The sequence below is a fragment of the Gopherus evgoodei genome, chromosome 21, assembly GCF_007399415.2.
Source record: "Gopherus evgoodei ecotype Sinaloan lineage chromosome 21, rGopEvg1_v1.p, whole genome shotgun sequence".
In the NCBI taxonomy this organism is placed as follows: Eukaryota; Metazoa; Chordata; order Testudines; family Testudinidae; genus Gopherus; species Gopherus evgoodei.
Window position 1 is genome coordinate 17823326 of NC_044342.1, and position 25014 is coordinate 17848339.

Consider the following 25014-nt stretch of genomic DNA (forward strand, 5'->3'; position numbering starts at 1 on the left):
GCACAGGCATGAATCAGGAATCACTACATTGGAATCAGTGGGGTGATTCTCCTCTCACTTAGCCTGGGATAAATTAGGAGTAGCGCCATTGCAGTCAATGGGCCTGATCTTCTTCTCACTCATCTTGGCATTAAGTCAGGAGTATGTCCACTGGATTCAATGGACACACTGAAAGTACAATTAGTCCCACTGTGGAGTATTTAGACTGAGATTCTCAAAGGAACCTTAGGGGGATTTTTAAAAGTCAATGGAAATTGGGCACCAGCTCCTGCAGTGTCTCTCAACCTTTCAGGAGTCTGGTTAGGTGGCGCACCCCAGGTTTTACTACACTTAAAAACTACTGGCTTACAAAATCAGACATAAAAATACAAAAATGTCACAGTACACGGTTACTGAAAAATGGCTTCCTTTCTCATTTCACCATATAGTTATAAAATAAATCAGAATATAAATATTGTACATACATTTAAATGTATAGTATATAGAGCAGTATAAACAAGTCATTGTCTGCATGAAATTTTAGTTTGTACTGACTTTACTAGTGCTTTTTATGTAGCCTGTTGTAAAATTAGGCAAATATCTAGATGAGTTGATGTATTTCCTGGAAGATCTCTGCATTTCCTCAGGGATATGCATACCCCTGGTTGAGAATCATTGCTTTAGAGGAGATCTATTTCACATCAGAAAAAAAAATACAGGGAAAACAGAGCACTAGTGAGAGAAAGATGAGCACAGGAGTCAATGTAATGGTTAAATTCCAAAGAGAACACATGGGTAGTAATGTTCAGAAGTTGAACAAACAGTCCATGAATTCAGTTCATGATCAGCTTATATCCCAAAGGAGAGTAAGTCTGCTCCTTTTGCCATGACTTCTCAGATGTCTTAACTTCTCAAAGCTTTTTGTTTTCTGGGCTGGTGCCTCCAGAGCACTATGGAGAAAAGCCTTTTTCAGTAACCTGTGCATTCTACTGTTGACTGACTGAGTAGGGCAATATATCGCAGAAGGCCTCAATATGCACCCATTATGGAGGGGTTTATGGCCATTTAGCAGCCCTTAGGTTCTTTCTAGTAATACCCTGGGCCAAATGATTCTGATCGGATAAATCCAACCCTCACTACATTGCTTGGAAATGGGAAATATTTAAATACCCAAGACTAACATGGCACCTCCCATTTGAGTTTATGAATTTTGAAATGCAGCACTGTGAATGAGCTCAGAACGAGGTGATGGACGTTATCGCTTTATATTTTATTGGTCTTCCCAATGGTAGAGAAATCTGACCAAGTTTTACCAGTTTAGTTCATGTTCCAAAATAGCAACTGAGATGTGTTTCCCACAGATAAGTATACCAGCCCTGTTTTGCAGATGGAGAGAGATGGAGACATTATGATATAGTGGCTAAGATATGGTCTCTGGGCCACATGGTTTTATTGGGACATAAGTGGCGAATAGGCCTTTTTCTGAAATTCATCCCATGTGAAGGGTACCAGTTTACTGGTGTGGCATGTTATTGATGGAAACATGCTTTGACACATTAAGGGTTGTAGCAAAGTATTATCATTCTGCCACTACTGCCTCAAAGAAAACCCATCCTAGAATTGTAGGATTGGAAGAGATCTTCTAGTCTAGTCCCCTGCACACAGGATGACACACTCCATAGAAGCGAGCCTCCTAGCCCAGGTCAACAGCACTGTCTACACAGCTATTTTTAGAGAAATAGCGCTAGCTATCGACCTGGGCTGTGACGTTTACTGTTATGGTGTGTGTTGATATACCCATATAGACACCTGAAAGTACCAGCAGAAGACACTAACCAATTGGGATCCAGCAGGCCCACAACTAAATGTTTGCCTTTGAGTTTACTTTTCTTTATTTAAAAGCACAGAGAGACACATTCTGTGATTTTTTAACTGTTTAGAGATGGATGCTGAGCTTATGGCACGGCTCACCCTGCTCCAGGCAAGTGGCCAAAACTTGTGGAATAAGGCAGGTAAGTGGCTGCAGTACCAATCGTGGTCCCATAGGCTGCTTCAGTGCAGCCTCACCTGACACAAGTTCTCAATCCAATTTCCACAGAGGTTGGTTGAAGTCAGTCGGAAATAGACCAGACCCTATACCGCCGTATTACAAAACACAAAACAAAAGTTCAGGAAAGTAAGGTTGCAGGGGAAATACTTGAGATGAGTAAAAGATACAAAAGAATCCTTAGGGAGAGTTGCTTTAAGAAAAGTTATGAAGATCTGAATGAGAAAATATACTATAAAATAACAGGGAAATAACTAACAACCTAGATCTACACTGTCTATTTATATGTAACAACAATAACAGAAAGGCCATGCTGCGTGGGGAAAAACAGCAATTTCTGGTTACGGAGTGTGGGAAAGTTCATGCGGTGTGTCCCAACAGTAACAGACTATTTCCTGATAAGTTAACAGTATAAATAAAAATAATTAATCTCTTGGGTATCAGAAGGCTTTCCTAATATAGAACCCTTCTAATTAAGTCTCTAGCTCTTTGCCACTATATTTGCTAGATTGTATAACTAACACACTATATTTTCCATTCTTCATCAAACATACAGAGTCAGGTGGAGAGAGCCTCCGAATGCCAGAGACAGTTGTGAACACTGAAAATTATTTACAAGCATCAGGTATGTGGAAATGTATTCTTTACTTCTGTTCATTTTGGTGGAAAGTACAGTAAATGATGCCATGGTAGTGTAAAGTCAGGGCTTCGGTTTTACCTATCAGCATACAAGAGTCTTACATTGGTATGAGCCAAAAATCTACGAGCAATATTTAATCTCACAACACCATACGATTCCGAAAGAGTAGAAGAGTGCTAATATTGTGGCAGTATTCAAAAAGGGCACAAGGGCTGCCCCAGATAATTAGAGTTACCCTGACATCAATCCTGGGACAAAATAATAGAAAAGATGATACATGATTCACTTTAAAATGAATTAAAGGACAAGGATACTAATAATGCTAGTGAACATTTTTTTTATGAAAAAGAGGTCTTGTCAAACACCTCATTTTTCATAAAAATAGAAGTTTGGTTGATAAGGATAATTACATAGATGCAATATACTTAGACATCTGTAAGGCATTCTCTTTAGTATTGCATGTCATTCTGATTGAAAACTCACTGCTATACAATATCAATAAAGCACACATTAAATGGATTAAGAACAGGTGAACTGACAGATCTCAGAAAAATAGTTGTTAATGACAGTCAAACACTCTTGGGGTTTATGTTCCATCAAAAATATCAGCCACTACTAGCAAACAAATAAACACTTGGATGCCACCATTATGGACATAGATAGATAGATAGATAGATAGATAGATAGATAGATAGATAGATAGATAGATAGATAGATAGATAGATAGATAGATAGATAGATAGTGTGACAAAGTTCCTCCTCTGCCTTGGTGGGTCCTGTGCTTATTGGCAAATTTGCTCACCTCAGTGGTCTTCCCCTCTGGTGGAACCCACAGTCTGGGTCAACTCCTCCTGTGCCTGATCAGGAGTTGCGAGGTTTGGGGGGAACCCAGGCTCGCCCTCTACTCTGAGTTCCAGCCCAGGGCCCTGTGGATTGCAGCTGTCTATAGTGCCTCTTGTAACAGCTGCATGACAGCTACAACTCCCTGGGCTACTTTTCCATGGCCTCCTCCAAACACCTTCTTTATCCTCACCACAGGACCTTCCTTCTGGTGTCTGATAATGCTTGATTGTCTGATAATTCCTCAATCCTCCAGCAGCAAACCCTCTCAGTCTCAGCTCCTTGCGCCTCTTGCTCCCAGCTCCTTGCACGCGCTCCTTCTCCTCTGGCTCCTCCCTGCCTGACTGGAGTGAGCTCCTTTTTAAACCCAGATGCCCTGATTAACCTGGAGCAACTGCCATTTGGTTACCACGGTACTAGGGATTTGTTTAGCCTGGGGCTAACATACCTGTTCCTCAGTACTTTACTGTAGCCATCTGGCCTTGCCCCATCACAATAGATAGAGAGATAGTCAATTGCTTGGTTACACTTTGGTCCGTTTTGAAATAAATTCAAGAGAGCAAATAACCAAAGTCAGTCTTGCTTATCAATATGGTACAAGGAAAAATTTTTATATGATACCAGTCTCCAAAGAGCAGTCCCGTGCAGCAATGTCACATTCGCCTTATGCAGAAAGTGTTCTCCCAAGGCTATAAATTTCAGTTATTACTTATATGATTTTACAAGTAACACATTTCTTTACACATTACTATAATCCAACTCAGCAGTCATTCCAGTTCCCTAACTTGTAGTTTTGTTTCTTTTTTATCTTTGTTTTGGATACTAGCATTCCAGGTACTGGTCAGCGAAGGTGCCTCCATAGCTTGTACTAAGAAAGAACAAATGTATCTTCATTTTGACAAGTTTCCTACCAGTTGTGTCAAATGCTTACTTCAGGAAAAGCAAAGTGTTATGGGATACTTAGCGTAAGTGAACAGGATTATGGTGTATGCCAGATTAGGCTATATCACTGTTACAATATTTGTGCTTAATATTATTGATGTTTAATGCATATATATATATGCATTAAACATATATATATACAAGCAATACAAATACATACGATTATTATGATAGATATGTATATGCTAGCCAGCATACATTAATAGATAGATAGATAGATAGATCTACTTAATGCATTAGCTCTACCACATTCTTCTTTGTTTAATGAACTCACTATCTTATCTTCTTAGCTCTAACAGGTCAAGGCCTTTATGAATAAAGGATGATGGAAAATCAAACCACAGTTACTGAGTTTATCCTGCTCGGACTTTCAAATGACTCACACCTCCAGATTCCACTCTTCCTAGTGTTTTTAGTTATTTATCTAATCACTCTGGTGGGAAACATTTTGATCATGCTGGTAATAAAGGTTGATCCTCAGCTCCACACCCCCATGTATTTCTTCCTGAGCAACCTATCCTTTCTTGATGTCTGTTACTCTTCAGTCACAGTTCCGAAGATGCTGGAGAACTTCCTGGCAGAGAAGAAGACTATTTCACTCAGTGGCTGCATTGCTCAGATATTCTTCTTTATTTTCATGGTTGGGACAGAGATTTTTCTCCTCTCAGTGATGGCATATGATCGATATGCTGCCATATGCAATCCTTTAAGATACAGCACCACTATGAGCCACCAGGTCTGTGTGAAGATGGTGTTGGGTGCATGGATATCTGGTTTCCTGGATTCCTTGGTCAACACACTTTACCTTACTGACTTGAGTTTCTGCAGTCCTCGTGAAATTAACCATTTCAGCTGCGAACTTCCGCTTCTGCTGCAGCTCTCCTGCACTGACACCTTTGCTAATGAGATGGTGATACTCTGCTTCAGCATGACATTAGGCTTTGCCTCCCTCCTGCTCATCCTGACTTCATACATTTGCATCCTCTCCACCATCCTCAGGATCAGATCCTCGGAGGGCAGGCGCAGAGCCTTCTCCACCTGTGCCTCACATATCACCATAGTTCTGTTGTTCTGCGGGACGGCATTCATCAGGTACATGAGACCTGCCTCTGGATATACTTTTGCTCTTGACAAACTAGTGTCCGTGCAGTACAGCATCTTAACACCCATGTTAAACCCCATCATCTACAGCCTGAAAAATAAGGATGTGAAGCTGGCTTTGAGAAAACTGTTGGGCAGATGATGTCAGATGTGTGAGGATGGCAGAAATGTCTGTATTGCTTTTTTATGTGCAATTCCATTTCCCTATTCAATGTGGTGGTGGTACTTGACTGAATGCATAAAGTTAGGTCAAAAGGGATTGCTAAGGGAAAACCAGAACAATAGCTTAGATAAGGGTAGCTCCTTAAATAATTATCAGAGAGGTAGCCATGTTAGTCTGGATCTGTAAAAGCAGCAAAGAGTCCTGTGGCACCTTATAGACTAACAGACATTTTGGAGCATGAGCTTTTGTGGGTGAATACCCACTTCGTCAGATGCATGTAGTGGAAATTTCCACTACATGCATCTGACGAAGTGGGTATTCACCCATGAAAGCTCATGCTCCAAAATGTCTGTTAGTCTATAAGGTTCCACAGGACTCTTTGCTGCTTTTCCTTAAACAATAGCCAGCTTGATAACCATGAATAGGAATTCCTCAGTTCCAACCAGCAACAGGGCTCAGCCAATGCCAAGAATCTGGAGATCACAAGACAGTGAGCTATTAAAGTTGGCCCCATCAGAAAGAGAAGGGAGAGTTGATTGCATGCAATGAGGCTGACACAGACAAAGCTAACGCGGCATAGTTTCTGGTTGGCCTTGCCATGCATCCCATTGCCTTGGGCAGTGGCTTCCTTCTGTTTCCAGCTATCACTACATAAAGGCACATTTCATTGCTTCTTCCATTTAGCCTGAACAAAGGATTGCTAGTGCACTCATCAGCTTTAACAACATCTATGATTCATGGCCACTATTAACAATATAAATATCCAATCCTTTTCTGAACTGCACTCATTTCTTGGCAAATCATAGCATGGAATTGTAGTGAAGACAACATTCAGGGAGAAATTTTCCTATACTGAGATTTCTTTGACTCAGATTCTTCATTACTGACAAACCCCTTACACAGACTTAGACTGGAATTCGCAAAGCCACCTAGGGAATTAGGGACTTCAAAGGCATTTGGGTGTATAACTCACTTAGGCTCCTTTGAAAATGTCAATTCTACTTCCCTGATACCTTCTAGTTACTTCGAAAATCACAAATGCTACAATGAAGGATACTATATTTACTTAGTTCAGTCTTGAGTGCAGGGGACAGGCCTAGAAGACCTCTCGAGGTCCCTTCCAGTCCTACATTTCTATGATTCTATACTGAGCATTTATAACACTAATAAAATAGGTTAGTATTGCACTCATATTGCTCACTTAACTCGCTTAAGCTCCTTTGAAAATACTAGCAAAATGTTTATGAGGCATCTGATTCCTTTTGACTGAAGATATTTTCTTTCTCTCTATATACTCCACCTCCTAATAGGCTAAAACACAAAGTTATTTTTTTAGATATACTCAGGCAAATGTCTCCTTGGAGTCGATAGGAGTTTTGCCTGTATAAAGATTGAATAAAAATTTAGGGAAGCATATAGGATCTCAATTAGAGATGGAACTGAGCTAGGAAAATTCCATCCCCGATTTTGAAATCTAAAAAAAATTGGTGTGGGTTTCCAGTGTGGGTTTTCAGATCCAGAAGACTCATAGTTTCATAATTCAATGGCTGAAAATAGAAGTTAGGCAAATTCAGACTCAAAATTTGGTATAAATTTTTAACAATGAGGCTAATTAGCCATTGGAACAATTTGCAATGGATTCTCCATCACTGTCAATTTTTAAATCAGTATGGGATGTTTCTATAGAAGATCTGCTTTCATTCAATCAACAGTTTTTGGAGAAATTTCTGTTATACAGGTGGACAGACTGGTTAATTCCAGTGATCCCTCCTCACCTAGACATCTACAAAAATCTACAAAAATAAATACAGGGATTTTCAAAAGTGCCTAATGTGGCTAGTTATCCAACTCCCATTGGATTTCAGTAGGGTTTAGCCAATTTACTTCTTTGCACTCCTTTGTGAATCTCAATCTCTATTTTTAAAGTTAAGATGTGTAGGACCCAGTTAAAGTCAGATAGACATCTTCCAAGATAACACCTTTATTGTGGTTAGGAATTCACACATTGGCTACGTCTACATTGCAGACAACTTTCAGTGCCATGTAGGGTATGTGTAGCTACATGCCACAGAGAAAAACAAGTCCACTTCCACACTGTGCTGTGTACACATGCCAGTGAAAGGCTCAGCAGCAGTGAAAGACACTGGCAGCAGGGAGGCAGTGGGACGCAACCTGGCTAAAAGAAGCCGTGCAGATGAGAGAGGTACTGCTTGGCTGAGTAGAGGGCCATATAGTGCCTCCCCATTTACACTACTATTTATACCCATGCTGAGGGGCAAACCATGTATCTACTCTACACACTGCTGAAAGAAGTGTGCAGTACCAATGTACCTCCAGAGGGAAAGACATGCTAAGACTAGAGTGAGAGACTAATTGAAATATTTTGTTTATAATTTTCTTCACAGATGCTTTTAACTCCTTGTTTCTCAGGCTATACCTGGATTCAGTATTGGAGTCACCACTCAATAGAACACAGCAGCCAGAAGACCCTGAGATGATGGAAATGCGGACTCGGGTCTCATTAAATACCATATTCAATTTAGAATGAAATAACTTGAGAAAGCTGAATAAAATACTCCATTTTAATTCCAAATCATGTCAAAATTTTCCCATCAAAAATTTCATTAATCTAGACACATATCTACGAAACACTGAGATTTCAACAAAACATCATTTTCCAACAAGAAATTGCTCCACCTACAATTTTTGCTTAAGCCCTATTGGTTACAAAGCATTTTAGTCCCTCTCCACTGGAATACTCTATGTTCTTTCTTTGAAAGTAATCAAAATTGGACAAAAGTAATGTACTCCCTCGTTAAACTAAAATTACTATCAGGAGGTCAGAGTTAAATCACTATTTAAGTAGGAAAGAGTTATTGCTATCTTTGAGATGTGCAGTGTTTAATTTAATTTCATTTATTTTAAATGTAAAATAAAATAAAATGTGATGACTTAAGTTAAACTTACTGGGATGGAGTTTGTAGATGACTCAGGATTTATATGTTTCCTCCTCCAACTTCAAGGTTCTGCTGACCAATAAGGAAAATGGATTGTCCAACATTATCTATGGGTCTTACTTTCTGTTGCTTTTCTGTTGTTAGCAACAAGAACAAGGTTAAGGAAAGTGTGTGCCCCTTACTGAATTGGGAAGGAAACTAGTGACAGAGGATGTGGATGATCACAATACTCCCTTTTGGCTTAGCAACTATGACTCATTTAGGGAAGCAAGCCATTATACCTCTCCAAAGGTATGTCTATACTATCCACCAGATCGACGGGCAGCAATTGATCCAGCAGGGGTCGATTTATCGCGTCTAGTGTAGACATGATAAATCAACCTCCGAACACTCTCCCGTCGACTCCTGTACTCCACCACTGTGAGAAGCGCAGGCAGAGTCAATGGGGAAGCAGCAGCAGTCGACCTACCGCAGTAAAGACACTGTGGTGAGTAGGTCTAAGTACGTTATTCATGTAGCTGAAGTTGCATAACTTAGATAGATCCCACCACTCCCCGCAGTGTAGACCAGGCCCAGGAGCCTTGTCATACAGATCTGCATTCTGCAGCATGGCCAGATAAGGCTGTTTAAGATTAAGCGGGGGGAGCAAATTCCAGCCCCCAGGAGCCATCACAGAGGAGATCCTCTCAGCTATACTGACGGGGAGCCAGCTTAGGAGCCCCTACTGACTACAGCTGGATGAATTTTTTCAGATAAACCAAATGCAGATATGGGTCAACTGAAATATTTTCCTAATTAATGTTGAATTTGTTGAATTGTTTTGACTGAAAAGATTATATAAAACCCGCTCAAAAATCAAAATGATATTTTTGAAACAAAACATTTAGATTTTTCAATTTGAAATTACTTTGCCTTTCAAATTTTACTTCAATTTTATTTAAAAATGTTTAAAAGTACTCAGAAACCACAACATTGTTTCTCTATTCTAGTCTACATTGTTTTCTTGTACTTCACTCATCACTGTGGCATCTGAGCACTTTGTTTTAGTTTGAACAAAACAAGTTGTTCCCAAAATATTGTGTTTTTTTTCCCAGTGTTCCCAAAATATTGTGGTCTAGCTTATTATGTTTTAGTAAAAGGAAGCATTTTATCTTTATTTCTCTTGTAACCATATCTGACTTTAATGCCTTATGCTTGTACTTTCTTAAAATCTAACTCCTGGTAGTTAAATAAAGATGTTTAATTCTATAATTAAAACAAATCCAGTGTTGTGAATTGTTTGGGTGACTCCATTTAAGGTAGCTGGCTATTCTATATTGATCCTCTTAGAGGAGCCGCAGATCTAATATATCTGGATTGTCCAGGAGAGGGCTGCATAGTGCAGAACACACATTTCGGGGCGGGGGGGGGAATTCAAGACTGGGACTGTGTTGAGGTCACCCTGTAAAGAGGAACCAAGATGACTAGAAGCCAGAGTGTGGCTGGTGTTTGCTGGGGGTGTGACCTGCAGGCTGGCAGGCTGTTTGTGAGGAACCCATGTGAGAACTACAGCAGTAAAGTATTGTGAGGTACCCAGATTGCAGGATATGGGTAACACAGCCCCTCCTTGGTCTGGCTTGCACCCTGGAATGTCAGACCCTGACCAACTTTACAAGTATCAGCAAAATAAGTTCTTGGGATATTAATATGTGAAGGACATAAATCCACACCATGTAGAGGTCAAGCATAGGAGTTTATTACACACAGCGCTGGTGGAGTGTCACCTTGCTTATTAGGCTCAGAGACACTGCCAGTCAATTGATTACAATAGAATATATAGATTTTCCAGGGGCGGGGGAAAGTGACGGCATAGTTAGTTCCACACCCTGGGATAGGTTTTGCAGCAAGACAAGATAGCACATTAGCCAATGGTTAAAGGGTTACATAATGTCTCCTCCCATGGTCTCAAGTTAGCAAATTACCATTTAATTAATATATATATGTGTTGAATTCTGATTTGGGGTCCAGAGAAATGGAGCAACTCCTTTGATTGTCCAATAGGTACATTCCTAGGGGTTAAAGCAAAGAAACAGTGAGAGTATATGACAATACAGATTGTCTCCTTTATGTCTTAAGGCAGGGCATTGGTCCCTGAGAAGGGAGGTGGAAGGATGTCATATTTTATACTGACGTGCCAATTGTCATAAACTCAAAGTTGGAACTGTGAGAAGAATGTTCTCTACAGAAAAGACTGACACAATAGGAATAGGGATTCTTTGTTCAATTTGCAACTCTGAATAAGACACAATTATTTAATTCTTAGCTCCAACACCTGGCAATTTGCTGAAAAGGCCTATTTTTTAGCAAAACAAGATTATCTGTTTACCGCATCATTGCTCTATGCATCCGAAGGAGTGAGTTGTAGCTCACGAAAGCTCATGCTGAAATAAATTTGTTAGTCTCTAAGGTGCCACAAGTACTCCTGTTCTTTTTGCGGATACAGACTAACACTGCTGCTACTCTGAAACCTGTTTACTGCAGCTTTCTCTTAGCTGATCACTATTTGCTAGGCCTCTGGTCTCTTGACCAAACTCTGGACTTTGGGTCTGGAAAAGAGCTGGCACAATCTATATACCAGCTTGTTATATAAAATGCACGTGAATTTTAACCCTTCAATATAATTGGTAAGCAAGCTTCCTAGATGTTATGTTTTTTAAGGGATGATTCATTATTTCACTTCACGTAGTTCTAGAAAGAGAATTTCAAAGGCATAAAATGGTATTAGGCTCCCAGGTCTCATAGAAATTCAGTGTGAATTGGGTATCTAACCCCCATATCAGCCTTTGAAAAATTTTTCCTATAGAAACAACATGCATTGTGCTCTGCAAAGTGAATTAGTTGATTAGTACTGAGTTCCTGTCAAAGAGACACATTCCCTTTCTACGGGAACAAATGACATTTTAACATTCCAGGCCCATGTATTCAGAGCTCACAGGCTTTGTTCAGCCTTGGAAAGATTAGCTTTTTATGGTAAATGTAGGTAAACATTGATTTCGCTGCACACACACAAACCAACAAATATTTCCATTGATAATAAGCAACATTTACAGATAGGCAAAAGCTTCTGGAGAATTTACCGGAGTTACAGTGAAGGAATATGCTGTGTTTCTTTTGACGTGTGATGTTGACAATTTGTGTTGTAACAGTTCTAAAACTTTAACTTTTTGAATCTCAGCATCTACTTTCATTAAATAATTAATGTCTGATACCTCCAGAAAAATTTCCTACCACTGTGAAAATTTAAATTGATAAAAATAATAAAAACCCATAATGTCATGCAATTGTAAAAATTTAAATCAACAGAAATCTAAAAAAAAAATGCTTTAAAATAATCAATGATATTATTTGTGGGACCTATTTTTTAAAAAGTGTCAAACCTAGCTATGTTACCGAGTTAACTGCAATGTTATCTCACAGGTAGTGAGATTGTCTGTGTGTCAACATTGGCCAATGTTAACTGCATATTTCTGAATAAAAAAAATGATTTAGATAAAAGACTCTCTTCTATTGATCACAGTACACTGTCTCCCGTAAATAAAATGGAATAACATGGTGTGCATGGGACTATTTCTGGGTTTCCTCCAGGATTTCTCCTGTACTTACCTACCCCAGCCCTCAGAGCTTTTAAGATCTTTCAGCATCCAACCACCAGGTAATTTGTTGAGTATCAATTCTTTGCAGAGCTAAAGGGCAGTGGGAACCCCCATGCCCACTGCCAAGCCAGTTGTGTCCTAAGAATCTTTCTCTGCAGAATCATAGTGCTTAATGGGAATGGCAGTCAACCCTAGGCAGAGGGACAATGCTCAGAAAGGTGCATAGGAGTTTCATCTAATGTGGATATTCTGTTCACTCTGTTTTCCTCCAAGGGTTCTACTCTTATCTCAAGGGTTTGCATCCCTCACCTAGAAAGACTCTTTGCCCAATCGTATGGGGCACCTAGATTTATATCAACAGTTACAGCAGACAATTAGCACTTGACTGGATTAGGTCCCTCCAAATATTTAAATAGCAATCTGTGCCTTTTCAATAGAGCTGGGGGCATTTTTGCAGAAAAAACAAAGTCCTGAATTTCAAATGTTGAAACTTCCTGCATAACAGAATTTTTGAAAATGTTCAGTTCAAAAACACCAAAACCTTTCATTTTGAAGAGCTAAAACCATTCTGTTTCAATCATGTTATCATTATTATTTTCTCAGTTATGGTAATTGAGGATGTCTAAGAACAAGTAGTCATGAACCATTGTGATAGATTGTGTGCACAGGGTGACCAGACAGCAAATGTGAAAAATTGGGACCAGGGTGGGGGCGTTAATAGAGCCTATATGAGAAAAAGACCCCAAAATCAGGACTGTCCCTATAAAATCGGGACATCTGGTCACTCTAGCAGTGCATAATATAATAAAAATATGATATACAAATCAAAGTTAAATGAAAGCAAGCGAGAAAGTCAGAATAAATCATTTTGAAATTTGACCATCAAAACATTAGTTGAAATCTACAGCTGCCTGTGAAAGAGTTTCAGTTTCAACAAAACTGTTGTTTCTGATGGAAAATTCACTGTGACATTTTTGACCAATTCTGCTTCTAACTTTTGGGCAGTCTCTTTGGATCTAGCTCAGTGCTATATGGCGCTTGTAACTGTACAGGGCTGGTCAAAAACATTGGTGAATAACTGGATTTTCATCAAAACAGACTTTAATGGGAATGCATGCTTTACTTTATTATTTTTTTTCCATTGAGAAAACTGAAAATCAAAGATTTCTTGTGCAGCAACTAATGTTTGCAGTTATTTCTGTCCAAAGGTTTTCAGCAATTTTCAGCTGAATTTTTCTGGCATATTTCACATAAAATATTAAGCAGCCCCCCCACCTGCCACAAAAAAAGTCCAGAAAACTACCAAAAAATTGAATATTTTTTAGCCAAAAACTGTTAAAATATCCAGTTTTCAGCCCAAAATTACAAATTTTGGAGGTCTTGGTTTTTTGGGGAAAAAACTTTTTTTTTTCCACAGAAGCCATCATCATATTCAATCTGTCACTGCCGACGCATTGCTTTTTCCACATTAAAGATGGGAAAGTGAGGGGTGCAGGCTGGAATTTTTAATAAGGCCTAGTAGAATTAGATGCTCAAGTCCTATGGAAAATCAATAGGATTTGGGCACCTATTTCCCTTAGAAAATCCCAGTCTAAGTAGCACTGAGATTCTGTGGTACAGCCAGGATTTGAAGCCAGGTCTACAGAGTTCCATTCCACATACTTTACAATAAGCCCCATATTATTTCCAGATGCAAGACTATCAATATTTTAACTGTGTCTTTGTCCCTTCCTCGACACCCCTCTCAGACTGCAATGTCCCTCCTCCCAAGTATTTATGGAGATTGCAGGATACCAGTCAAAAGCCTCCATGCTGCCATAACATCTAATAAAAGTACCTACTAATTCTGCAAGGACAATTTCCGCCCTATCACCCTCTTCAGAGCCCCTTTCACCTCATTGTTCCTCAGGCTGTAGATGATGGGGTTCAACACGGGTGTGAGAACTGTGTAGAACAGAGATAGGAACTCCTTGACATCTGGGGAGTAGCTAGACTTGGGCCGTAGATACACCAAACTGCCACTTCCATGGAACAAGGTTACCACGATGAGGTGGGAGGAGCACGTGGGGAAGACCTTGCACCTGCCCTCGGCTGATGGCATTCTCAGGATGGTGAAGAGGATGTGGACATAGGAGACCAGGATCAGCACAAAGGGGAACATGAGGAACAGGAGCGTGGTGCCGATAGCCTGCATCTCATAGTGGTAGGTGTCAATGCAGACCAGCTTCAGCATTGCCAGAGCATCACAGAAGAAATGGTTGACCTCGTTGGAGCCACAGAAGGGCAAGTTGAATATCCAGGCAACCTGCAGCAGAGAGACAGGAACTCTGATCACCCAGACACCGCCCAATATTTTGTGGCAGACTGGTTGGTTCATAAGGGTGTTGTAGTGCAATGGGTAGCAGATGGAGACATAGCGGTCATACGCCATGGCTGCTAGAAGGAAGCACTCTGCGCAGACAAAAAAGAAAAAGAAATACATCTGCACCGCGCAGGCAGCAAATGAGATGCTCTTGTCCTTCTCCAGGAGGTTCACCAGCATCTTGGGCACCATGTCCAAGGTGAAGTTGATCTCAATGAAGGCCAAGTTCTCAAGGAAGAAGTACACAGGGAAGTGGAGAGCAGGGTCAACTGTGACAACAAAGATGATAAGGGTGTTTCCCATCACTGTCACCATATACATGAACAGGACCATGCAGACCAGCAGCCCCTGAAGGTGCAGGAGGTTGGAGAACCCCAGCAGGATGAATTCAGTTATGAGGGTTTGATTCCTCCATTGTACTTTCTCAGTGAGTGTCATCTGCAGAGGCAATGAAGGCAGTAAAGGGTTATCTGGATACAATGTTGAAAATTCATAGATTCCAAGGCAAAAAGATACCACTGTGATCATGTAATCTTACCTTCTGTATAACACAGGCCAGTGAACTGCCCCAAAATAATTCCTAGAACAGATTTTTTAAGGGGAAAGGGCATGCAATCTTGATTTAAAAATAGAGATGGAGAATCCAACATAATCTTTGGTAAGTTGCTCCAGTGGTTTATGATTCTTACTGTTAAAAATTAACTCCTTATTTCTAGTCTGTATTTGTCTGACTCCAGCTTCCAGGCATCAGATCTTTTTCTACCTTTGCATGCTAGACTGAAAAGCCTCTATCAAATAGTTGTTCCCCAAGTAGGTATTTATAGACTGTGATCAAGTCATCCCTTAACCTTCTCTTAGCTCAATCTATGTAGCTGAGCACACTTTAACGCATGTTTTCTAATCCTCCAGTTATTCTCAAAAGTGACCCAGGTATTTTTGTTGTGTCAATTTTTGGTTGCCCAACTTGAGACACGTTGAAGAGGTGTAACATTCAGATAGTGGATGCTTATGTCACACTACTGGGTAACTAATCCCCCCTCCAAGCAGGATCCTTTTCTTCCAAGAATAAAATAACTCTTTGTGTTCAGTTACAAAGACGAGCATTAAAATGCTGGAAGAAGCATCCTTTACATTTATGGTTATCCTATACCTGGTGTAGTAAGATGAGGGCCTGAAACATAAACTCTTGTGTCAGAGGCCCAATCTGAGGCCTGAAGCCTGAACTAAAGTAATTCCAGGCATTGCTAAGGAAAAGCTGGGCTGTGAGCCAGAGGCAGGCCCCACTCACAGAAGATGGTAAGAATACGGTTGTTAGAAGAAGGTGCATCCACATGTAAGTGCTTATAAGAGGAACTTGTGCCAAGATGGCACCTGGACATCCCGATACGAGGACACTCCACAGAGATAACAAGGAATAGGCAGGTGCATCTTAAAGACAGGGTCAAAAGGACAGCATGATGGATAGATCTGTTTGTTTGAAACAACATGATCAAAGGGGGAGACAGCACCCTAATTCATCAAGGGGCTGTACCTCAATACCTCAGTAGGGATGAGTAATCTGTCCTGTAACTGTTTAAAAGTAGGCCCTGGAGTGCATATCTTTGGCCAGCCTAGGGGGCAGTGGAAAGTCCCACCACTGACTGAGCTAGTCCATTGCCAGGGGACACAAATTCATAGTAAGTCTTGTAGAGTCTACGGGAAACTATTACTGTGCTTCGTTTGACAATAAACCTGGCTCGGGTTCCTTTGTACCTTACTAGAGTCTGTGGTCATTGGGGTTCTCTCGGGTTTTGCTGTGTCAGCCATCTGCGCAGAGCCAGGGCAGCAAACAGAGGGAACATGCATACAGCCGACTCTTATCGTCATCGAACCAGAGCAGAGCACCACATTGATAGCTATTGACAACATCTGGTGAATGTGTGTGTGTGTGTAGGTTACACCTTCAGTGGTTTAAATAAATTACTGGAAGAATGAGTGTCAAATAGCCTGCTACTGACTGATCCTCTGGAAGATAAAAGCCTATCACTGCTGATAGAAAACTAAGTTATACAAGTGTAACAATCTGCAGTGGTGCTGAGGAGTTGGAATTCCAACTTTGCTGGAAGTCATTATACTGACAGAGCTAGAGAACTTAGGCTGAGATTTCCAAATGTCTGTCTATCTATCTTTCCTGTGCTTAAAAACCTCCAAAGATGAGAATTCCACAACTTCTCTAGGTAACCTGTTCCTCTGCTTAATTACTCACATAGTTAGAAAGATTTTTTTCCTAATATCTAACCTAAACCTTCCTTGCTGCAAATTAAGCCAATTACTTCTCATCCTACCCTCAATGGACATGGAGAACAACTGACCACCATCCTCTTTATAACTTCCCTTAACTTATGTGAAGACTGTCAGGAATCAGGGGGTAGCCGTGTTAGTCTGTATCCACAAAAACAACAAGGAGTCTGATGGCACTTTAAAGACTAACACAAGGGTAGGCAACCTATGGCATGCGTGCCGAAGGCGGCACACAAACTGATTTTCAGTGGCACTCACACTGCCCGGGTCCTGGCCACCGGTCCAGGGGGCTCTGCATTTAATTTAATTTTAAATGAAGCTTCTTAAACATTTTAAAAACCTTATTTACTTTACATAGAGCAATAGTTTAGTTATATATTATAGACTTAGATAAGAGACCTTCTAAAAATGTTAAAATGTATTACCGGCACGTGAAACCTTAAATTATAGTGAATAAATGAAGACTCGGCACACCACTTCTGAAAGGTTGCCGACCCCTAGACTAACAGATTTATTTGGGCATAAGCTTTCATGGGCAAAAAAACCCACTTCTTCAGATGTATGGGTTAAAAAAAACACTTCTTCAGATGCATCTGAAGAAGTGGGGGTTTTTTACCCATGAAAGCTTGTGCCCAAATAAATCTGTTAGTCTTTAAGGTGCCACCAGACTCCTTGTTGTTTATGTGAAGACTGTTATTGTGTCCCCACTCCGTCTTCTCTTCTGTAGATAAACATACCAAGTTCTTTCAATGTGTCCTCATATATCAGGTTTTCTAAACCGTTGATTATTTTTGGTGCTCTCCTCTGGACTATGTCCAGCTTGCTCCCAGCTTTTTTAAAATGTGGCACCGAAACTGGACACAGTGCTCCAGCTGAGGCAACCCCTGTACTTTACTCTTGTTTTTATCATATTTCATCATGTTGATTGAAGAACAGTTCCCCAGTTTATCAATATCACTTTGAATTCTAAATGACTGAGTCTAGCTGAATGGCTATAGATTCAGATAGACACCGAATAGGATTTTAAAAAGTCTAGGCAGTTTAGACACTTACCTAACTCCCACTGATGTTAATGGGACTTAGCCTCCTAAACTGCCTAAATATCTTTGACAATCTGGCCCTGTTTGCCTCTCTTTAACTGGGTCGTTAAACAGAAAAAGGCAAGAAATTTTCTAGGGCAACTCTGCTGAATTCATTGCAATCACATCAAAAATCACATTGGCTCCTTTTGTATACAGTGGTATTTTTCAAAGCATCTAACTGAGTGAGGAGCACAAATTCAATAGACACTTAGGAATTCTGGAAAACACCAGCCAATGGGAAAACTCGCTTCATATTTTATTATTATGTATTTATTTGGACTTCCAGTAAAATATACCAAAAACTGTCCATCTGTTACTTAAGATGCCTTAACTGTAAGAAGCAAAAAAACAAACACCAATCAAGCCAAAGCTGCGCTTGTAAAATCCTGTAGAACAGAAGAAAAAAGTATATCTCTGTTATATAAGTCTAGATGTTGGTATCAAAATCCTGTAGAATAGTTATTATCATTTATGAGAATGTCTGTCTGTCTGTCTGTTTATCTATATTTCTTTCTTTCTTCCTTCCTTCATTGGCTGCATAGTATCTGCACACCACGTACCACTACCTGTAAATGCTGTAGGAAATTCTTTACCGACCTGTTGAAGTTGGAAAGGTTTTTCATTAACTCCAAAAAATCCATGTGTTAATGAAGTTATGCTGTCTCTGTTGCCTTTTCAGTACTGAGCACTGGGATAACATCTCTGAACCATACTCCAGTATTTACTAGGTTAAAACAGTTGACTGAAATCATTAAGAGTCTTTTGTTGCTTCCACTGAGGTCAATGGCGAATCTCCAATTCACTTCTCATGGGTTCCCCTAAATAGAGTTGGACCAAACTCTCAGCTTCTTTGTATTGGTTCCTAAGTGTTGTAGGAGAAATCTGGCCCATGTGTCTGCTCAGTGCTAGACAGCTGACCAGTGTTAGTGGAACAGATTAAATTTCTTGTCCCCTGATCTTTCACTAATTAAGCCCTTAGGGTTACAGTTCAGGTTAGGGTGAGTTTAAGAACAGTTTTACAACTGCCTACAATGAGAACAGGGTCTGGGTTTCAGTTCTACTTTCTTGAAATGTATCTGTGAAATATATTCTGTAACTGTAAGAGATGGGACATTGAAGTTGTCTTGATCCTCAGAGTCCTGGGTCTCCTGGGAGCATAGTACTTTTTAGTGCAATAGTTATAGTGTGGGGGGTTCGCATTCATTTCACATTCCAACATTGTCTCTTTCTCTCTGTGATAGTCTCTTGCTGTCTCTTTTGGTCTGATCCTTTTCCCACTGAAGACAATGAAAAAATTCACTCTCTCTCTCTCTTAATCTGTCCCTCCACTTCTTTTTTTCTATAAGAAGGTTTCAGTTTCTCCATCCAAACAAGGGTGGGTTTTTCCCTTATTTAAAGTCATATAGTTGCATAATGGAAGTGTATTTGTCATACAGATGTAAGCAGTCAGGATGCGCTCTACCCTGACATCTGGTGGTGATTTATGGGAAGTGTGGAAAGAATGTCAGGAAATGTGAAATCTCAAATATTTGCATGGGCACACCAGCAAGGTAGCCTGGGATGGTTATTTTGACAGCTGGGATCCCCAATTTCTTTGTTATTGAGGCAGGAGGAAAAGAAAAGTGCTGTCATCCTAATTATGTGAATGAGGAACTGAGATTGCTTTATGACAGAAATGACTCAACCTAACTTAAGTAGTACTTGCTAGACAAGGGACATTGGTTCCAAAAACTCAGTGAATTGAGAGAGGCTGGGGACTGGTGTGTGTATCTGATGGTATGGGCCCCTTTTGAGGACCTGGAACACCAATTGCACAGCCTTCTCTGTTAAAGAGTAGAGCTAATTTTGATTCCATTAGGAGTCCATCTAGAGACTGCTGACCTGAATTCATGTTGGGCTAATGGTGCACCAAAACCAGGGCTCCCCTACTAAGAGCTGAAATCACTGAAAGAGCTGAGCTGAGAATCACTGAGTGCTGTGTTAACTAGTAGGGGAGCCTGAAGACCTATCGCTAAGCAGCTGACAGAGCGGAGCAGTTTGCAGTGTGTTGGAGCAGCCCATGGAACAGTGAGGAGAGGAGTGAAGCGGTTTGCAGGGACAGCTGGAGGAGCGGCACATCTGGTGTGGTGGAGCTGATCATGGTGAAGGCTGCAGCAGAACTCCACAGAGAGGTGGAGCAGTTGGCACTGGCCCACGTAAGGTGCCCCTTAACACCCTGTGTGGACTCCCCCCTGCCCCAGTTCCACTCAGGCTGGGGAGGTAAAACTCTGCAGATAAACTCTTGAATTCTGGGATGGCACTGACCAGAGACTTTTGGCTTGTTGGACTTTGGGGTGATTTAAGACCTTAAGGGGGAAAGGACATTGCCAAACGTACTTGGAGGTGGGTTTTTGTTTATGGTTTGTGTATAATCCTGTTTGTGGTGTTTCTCCAATGGGATGCCACATTGTTTCCTTCCTTTTTTTAAAGGATTTTGCTACACTCAGACTCCATGCTTGCAAGAGGGGAAGCATTGCCTCCTAAAGGCACCCAGGGCGGTGTGGTATGTAAGTGTTCCAGGTCACTGGGTGGGGGCTCGAGCCGGTTATGCATTGTGTTATTGAAACGGAACCCCTGGATACTGAACCCGGCCCTTGTTGCTGCCAACTCAGAGGGGCAGAAGGTTTACACAAGCATGAAGCAAAAATAAAATAACATGCAATAAAATAATAGATGAGAGCCTGAAGTGCCTACTCAGTTTTCAGACAATCACAGGAGCAGTTCTGTGATTCACAACACCTGAGTTAGGTGCCTAGAATCCCTGTAAATGAATGGGGAAAGCTAGGTACCTTAGACTGCGAGTCACAAAAGCCGAGTTGGGAGCCACTGAGCTAGTCAGTTTAAGACCAGGACCGGTGAAAGGATGTTTCTCACCCTAGGCAAAACTTCCACCTTGCTCCCTCCCTGCGCTCCCACCCTGAGGCGCCCCCACCCCTGGCAGATCCTCCCCTCCGCCCTGAGGCAACCCCCCCCGATTCACCCCTGGTCCGCCTCCACCCCGAGCACACCATCGCTGCTTCACTTCTCCCACCTCCCAGGCTTGTGGTGCCAATCAGCTTAGGCACCGCAAGCCTGGGAGGCGGGAGAAGTGACGCAGCCACAGTGTGCTCGGGGAGGAGGTGGGGCAGGGGTGAGCTGGGGCGGGGAGTTCTCCTGCGTGCCCCCCCTTGCTTGCTGCAGGCGACCCTCCCCGCGCTCTCTTGCCCCAGCTCCCTCTGCCTAAATGCCGGCAGTCACCGGGGTGGCCAAAGATCCAGCCGCCGCGGTCACTGCCGAAGAAAATGGCACCCCCCAAATCCTAGCGCCCTAGGCGGCCCCCTAGGTGACCTAAATGGTTGCACCAGCCCTGTTTAAGACACTGACGAAAGGCATGTGTCCTACAGTCTGCCCCCTCACAGAGTTATGTGACTCCCTCTGCCTATAATTCTCAGTGCTGAAACCACTTTTAATAGAGTTAAGCACCCTAATGGATTAAGTCCATGAGTAAAATGTACTCACATAAGGAAATCTTCTGGCTGAGTTGCACTGGCATTGTACGTGTGATGTCATGATGTGATCAACGTTATTCAGCTGAGGACATGGAACAACTTTTTTGAGGAAAGTAAGGGTGAGACTATGTGTGTCAATACCAACAGTGACTATTTGTGCCACTAAGCTTGGAGAAAGGTACTTGTGTGTGTGTAAGCACAGTATATCTGTGACAATAAATAGATCTATTTATCTGAGAAAGGTGGAATAAGAGCCAATGGTTAGAAACTGAAGCCAGACAAAATCAAATTACAAATAAAGCTCTCATTTTTACCAGTAGTGGTGATTAACCTTTGGCACAAACTACTGAGGAAAGGGGTGGATTCTTCATCTGTTGATGTCTTCAGATTAAGTCTGTATTCCTTGCTGGAAGACGTGCTTTAGAGAAACACAAGTCATGCTCTAGGGCTTGTCTACTTGGTGGGGCAATGCACACTTATAAGTGTGTGATACCTGAAGCTCATTAAAGTGTTGCATTTTAATTCATTTATGTAGACCCTGCTGGCACACACTAAAGGTTCCCTAGTGCGCTTTAACTTAGTCCTCTTTCAAACAGCACTGTGTTAAAGACCACCAGGGAGCACACCAGCAGGGTCTCTGCAGACCAATTAATGTGAGCTTTAGAAATCACACCACTGTAAGTGAGCATTATCCACCATGTAGACCATACCTCACTCCAACATAAGTTATTAGGCTCAATAAAGGATTAACTGAGTGAAATGTAATGCTCTGTGCACTGCAGGAGCTCAGACTAGTTGGTCACATGGTCCCTTCTGGCCTGATACTCTGTGACTCTGTGAAAACAGTGATGAGGAAGTGAGACTGAAGCGCTCATGTGAACAGGGCCTGGGGCTTGGACTGATAATGTGAGCAAGCTCTAGTCATGTGTGATAGTTCATGGGAATGGGTTTGCTCTGGGCATTAGTAGGGCTGCTCATGTGAGTGGGGCTCATTGGGGGAAGGGGGTGTCTATCCATCTATTTAAATAATCCATCCATCCACCTACTATATCTATCCACCTGCTCTATGTATCAGTCCCTCTATCTACTCTATCCTTCCATCCATCCACATAATTATCCAATAACCTTCTCTTCCTGTTGATCTACCTATCCATTCCTCAGTTCTTCATTTGCATGTTTCAAGGGAACTCAAGGAAGTTAGGTGCGCCAATAGGGTGCCTTAGTTTAGGCTAATTTTACAACCCTAGCCTTCATTGCCGTAGGTGTATTTGAATAGGATTTAGGACATTTGGAAACCATTGCCAGCTCTGGCACTGACTTACTTTGTGAACTTGGACAATTCACTTCATTTCTCCTCCAGGTCTCTACTTTCCCTCCTGAAATTTCTCTCTTGTCTATTTAGACCTTGAGCTCTTCCAGGCAAGAACTGATCCACACTGTGTGTTTGTCCAGTGCCTGGCACAATGGGACCTGATCTCTGCTGAGACCTTGAGCCACTGAAGTAATATAAGTCATAGAATTATAGAATCAAAAGACTGGAAGGGACCTCAAGAAGTCATCTAGTCCAGTCCCCTGCACTCGTGGCACAACTAACTCTCATCTAGACCAGTAGTCCCCAAGCACTTTATACACACATCCTTGCCCCTATCCTCCCACCTAATCCAGAGCCAGGACCAGGAGCGAGGCCTCAATTCTGGGAAGGGAGATGCAGACGGGGTAAGGAGGCTGAGGCTGGGGCCACAGCTGGGGGCAGGGCTGGGAGCAGTGTCTCCACCAGGCCAGGAACTGGGGCCCCTGGCACGGGGCTGGTGGCAGGGACCCCAAGTGTTGGGCCGGCAGGTCGCCAGTCATGGGGCTGGTAACTAGGGCCAGCAGCCAGGGCCAGGACTGGAGCTGGGTGGTGCTCCCTTCCCACACCTTGTGGGTGCTGTCCTGAGCCCCAGCCATGCACCCCTGAACATTCTCCAGTTTGAGGACCTCTGATCTAGACCATCCCTGATAGGTGATATTTCAACAGCTTCTTCACCATCACCATCACCATCACCATCACCATCATCATCATCATCATCAGGTTTTTGGGTTCTAAACTCTCCTAAATGTAAGAGCACTCTATCCTGCAGGGTTGGTTCAGGCCCATCACCATTCAGAACACCCCACCAATAAATGAGGTAATAGTTATCAAGCCAACTCTATGTGTATAGTTACATCAGGTAATAATGAGTCCCCAGGAAACAAGCCCCTTGGGGAGAAGGCCACATAAACATCTCATGATGCCATAAATATGTTACCAGACACCTCAGAGAAGGACAGCAACATTGCCAGATCACATCAACTCACTTAACCCCAATACTAAAACTATACTAGCAAGTTTTATGGTATGATTAAGGTAATGTGTAATTTTGCCTGTAATTGCTACCATCAGATGGCTCTGTTGAAATGTTCCAGTGCTGATGAGTAAATCCTGATAAGAAGATGAAACCAACCCTGTTTTGCTGTCAGTAGGAAACCCTCACTCTGGCAGAGAAAGGTAAAGATTTTCATGAGATAAGTTTAGCAGTATTCTCTCCCTCCAGATGTTGACATTCTTTCACCTATTTCTATGTTGCTCCAAAAGGCAAACTTTACACACCATTGTCGGTAATTTACTTTCTTAAAATGTTGAAATAACTAGCAGATTCGTATTTCCAGAGACGTAAAACTTGCTTCATTATTAATCCTGGTTACTGTTCTATCTATCTATCTATCTATCTATCTAATCTATTACATTTTTGTAGTGCACTGTTGAAAGATTAAGAGAACGTTTTAACACCTTTGGTGTCTCATGTACTCTTCATTTTTGTTGTCTTGTCTTCCTTCCCACCCTGTTGGTTGCCTCCACAGTGAGTTCTCCTCCTTTCACTCCCCGGAAACTATCCTTTACCAAAAGACTCTGATGAATATTTTTCCAGCTTCATCCAAGGGGTGTTTCTTTAGGGTTACTCTTCCTGGTTTGTCAATAGCCTTCCACATGGTGCATCACTAGCTCTTCAATGCTTTCCTTTGGCCTCCTGTATAACTAGGTTTGGTAAAAATTCATTTTTTAAATATATAATTTAAAGGACAAATGCATAGTACTTCACTTAGGAAGGAACAATCAGTTGCACACATACAAAATGGGAAATGACTGCCTAAGAAGGAGTGCTGCAGAAAGGGATCTGGGAGTTACATATCGTGGATCACAAGCAAAATATGAGTCAACAGTGTAACACTGTTGTAAAAAGATGAACATCATTCTGGGATTTATTAGCAGGAGCACTAAGCAAGACATGAGAAGTAATTTTTCCACTCTACTCTGTGATGATTAGGCCTCAACTGAAGTATTGTGTCCAGTTCTGGGCCCCATATTTTAGGAAAGATGTGGCCAAATATGAGAAAGTCCAGAGCAGAGCAACAAAAATGATTTAACATCTAGAAAACATGACC

At 41.6% G+C, this 25014-nt stretch overlaps 2 protein-coding genes across 2 annotated transcripts; one reads left to right on the top strand and one right to left on the bottom strand.

The window, feature by feature from the left end:
• The first annotated feature begins 3228 nt into the window (after window positions 1-3228).
• LOC115638185 (olfactory receptor 5V1-like) lies at window positions 3229-5691 on the top strand. Its single transcript, XM_030539754.1, has 2 exons — window positions 3229-3250; window positions 4793-5691. The coding sequence occupies exons 1-2, from the start codon at window positions 3229-3231 to the stop codon at window positions 5689-5691; spliced, it is 921 nt and encodes a 306-aa protein (XP_030395614.1).
• Window positions 5692-14141: 8450 nt separating this feature from the next.
• Window positions 14142-15191, bottom strand: LOC115638162 (olfactory receptor 10A7-like). Its single transcript, XM_030539731.1, has one exon. The coding sequence runs from the start codon at window positions 15189-15191 to the stop codon at window positions 14142-14144; it is 1050 nt and encodes a 349-aa protein (XP_030395591.1).
• Window positions 15192-25014: the final 9823 nt, after the last annotated feature.

Excerpts from the sequence above, each read along its gene's own strand:
- LOC115638162 (XM_030539731.1), bottom strand. The coding sequence starts at position 15,191 with ATGATCACAGTGGTATCTTTTTGCCTTGGAATCTATGAATTTTCAACA.
- LOC115638185 (XM_030539754.1), top strand. The coding sequence starts at position 3,229 with ATGACAGTCAAACACTCTTGGG. Across the intron at positions 3,251-4,792 it reads GACAGTCAAACACTCTTGGG|TTACTGAGTTTATCCTGCTC; the intron begins GTTTATGTTCCA and ends ATCAAACCACAG.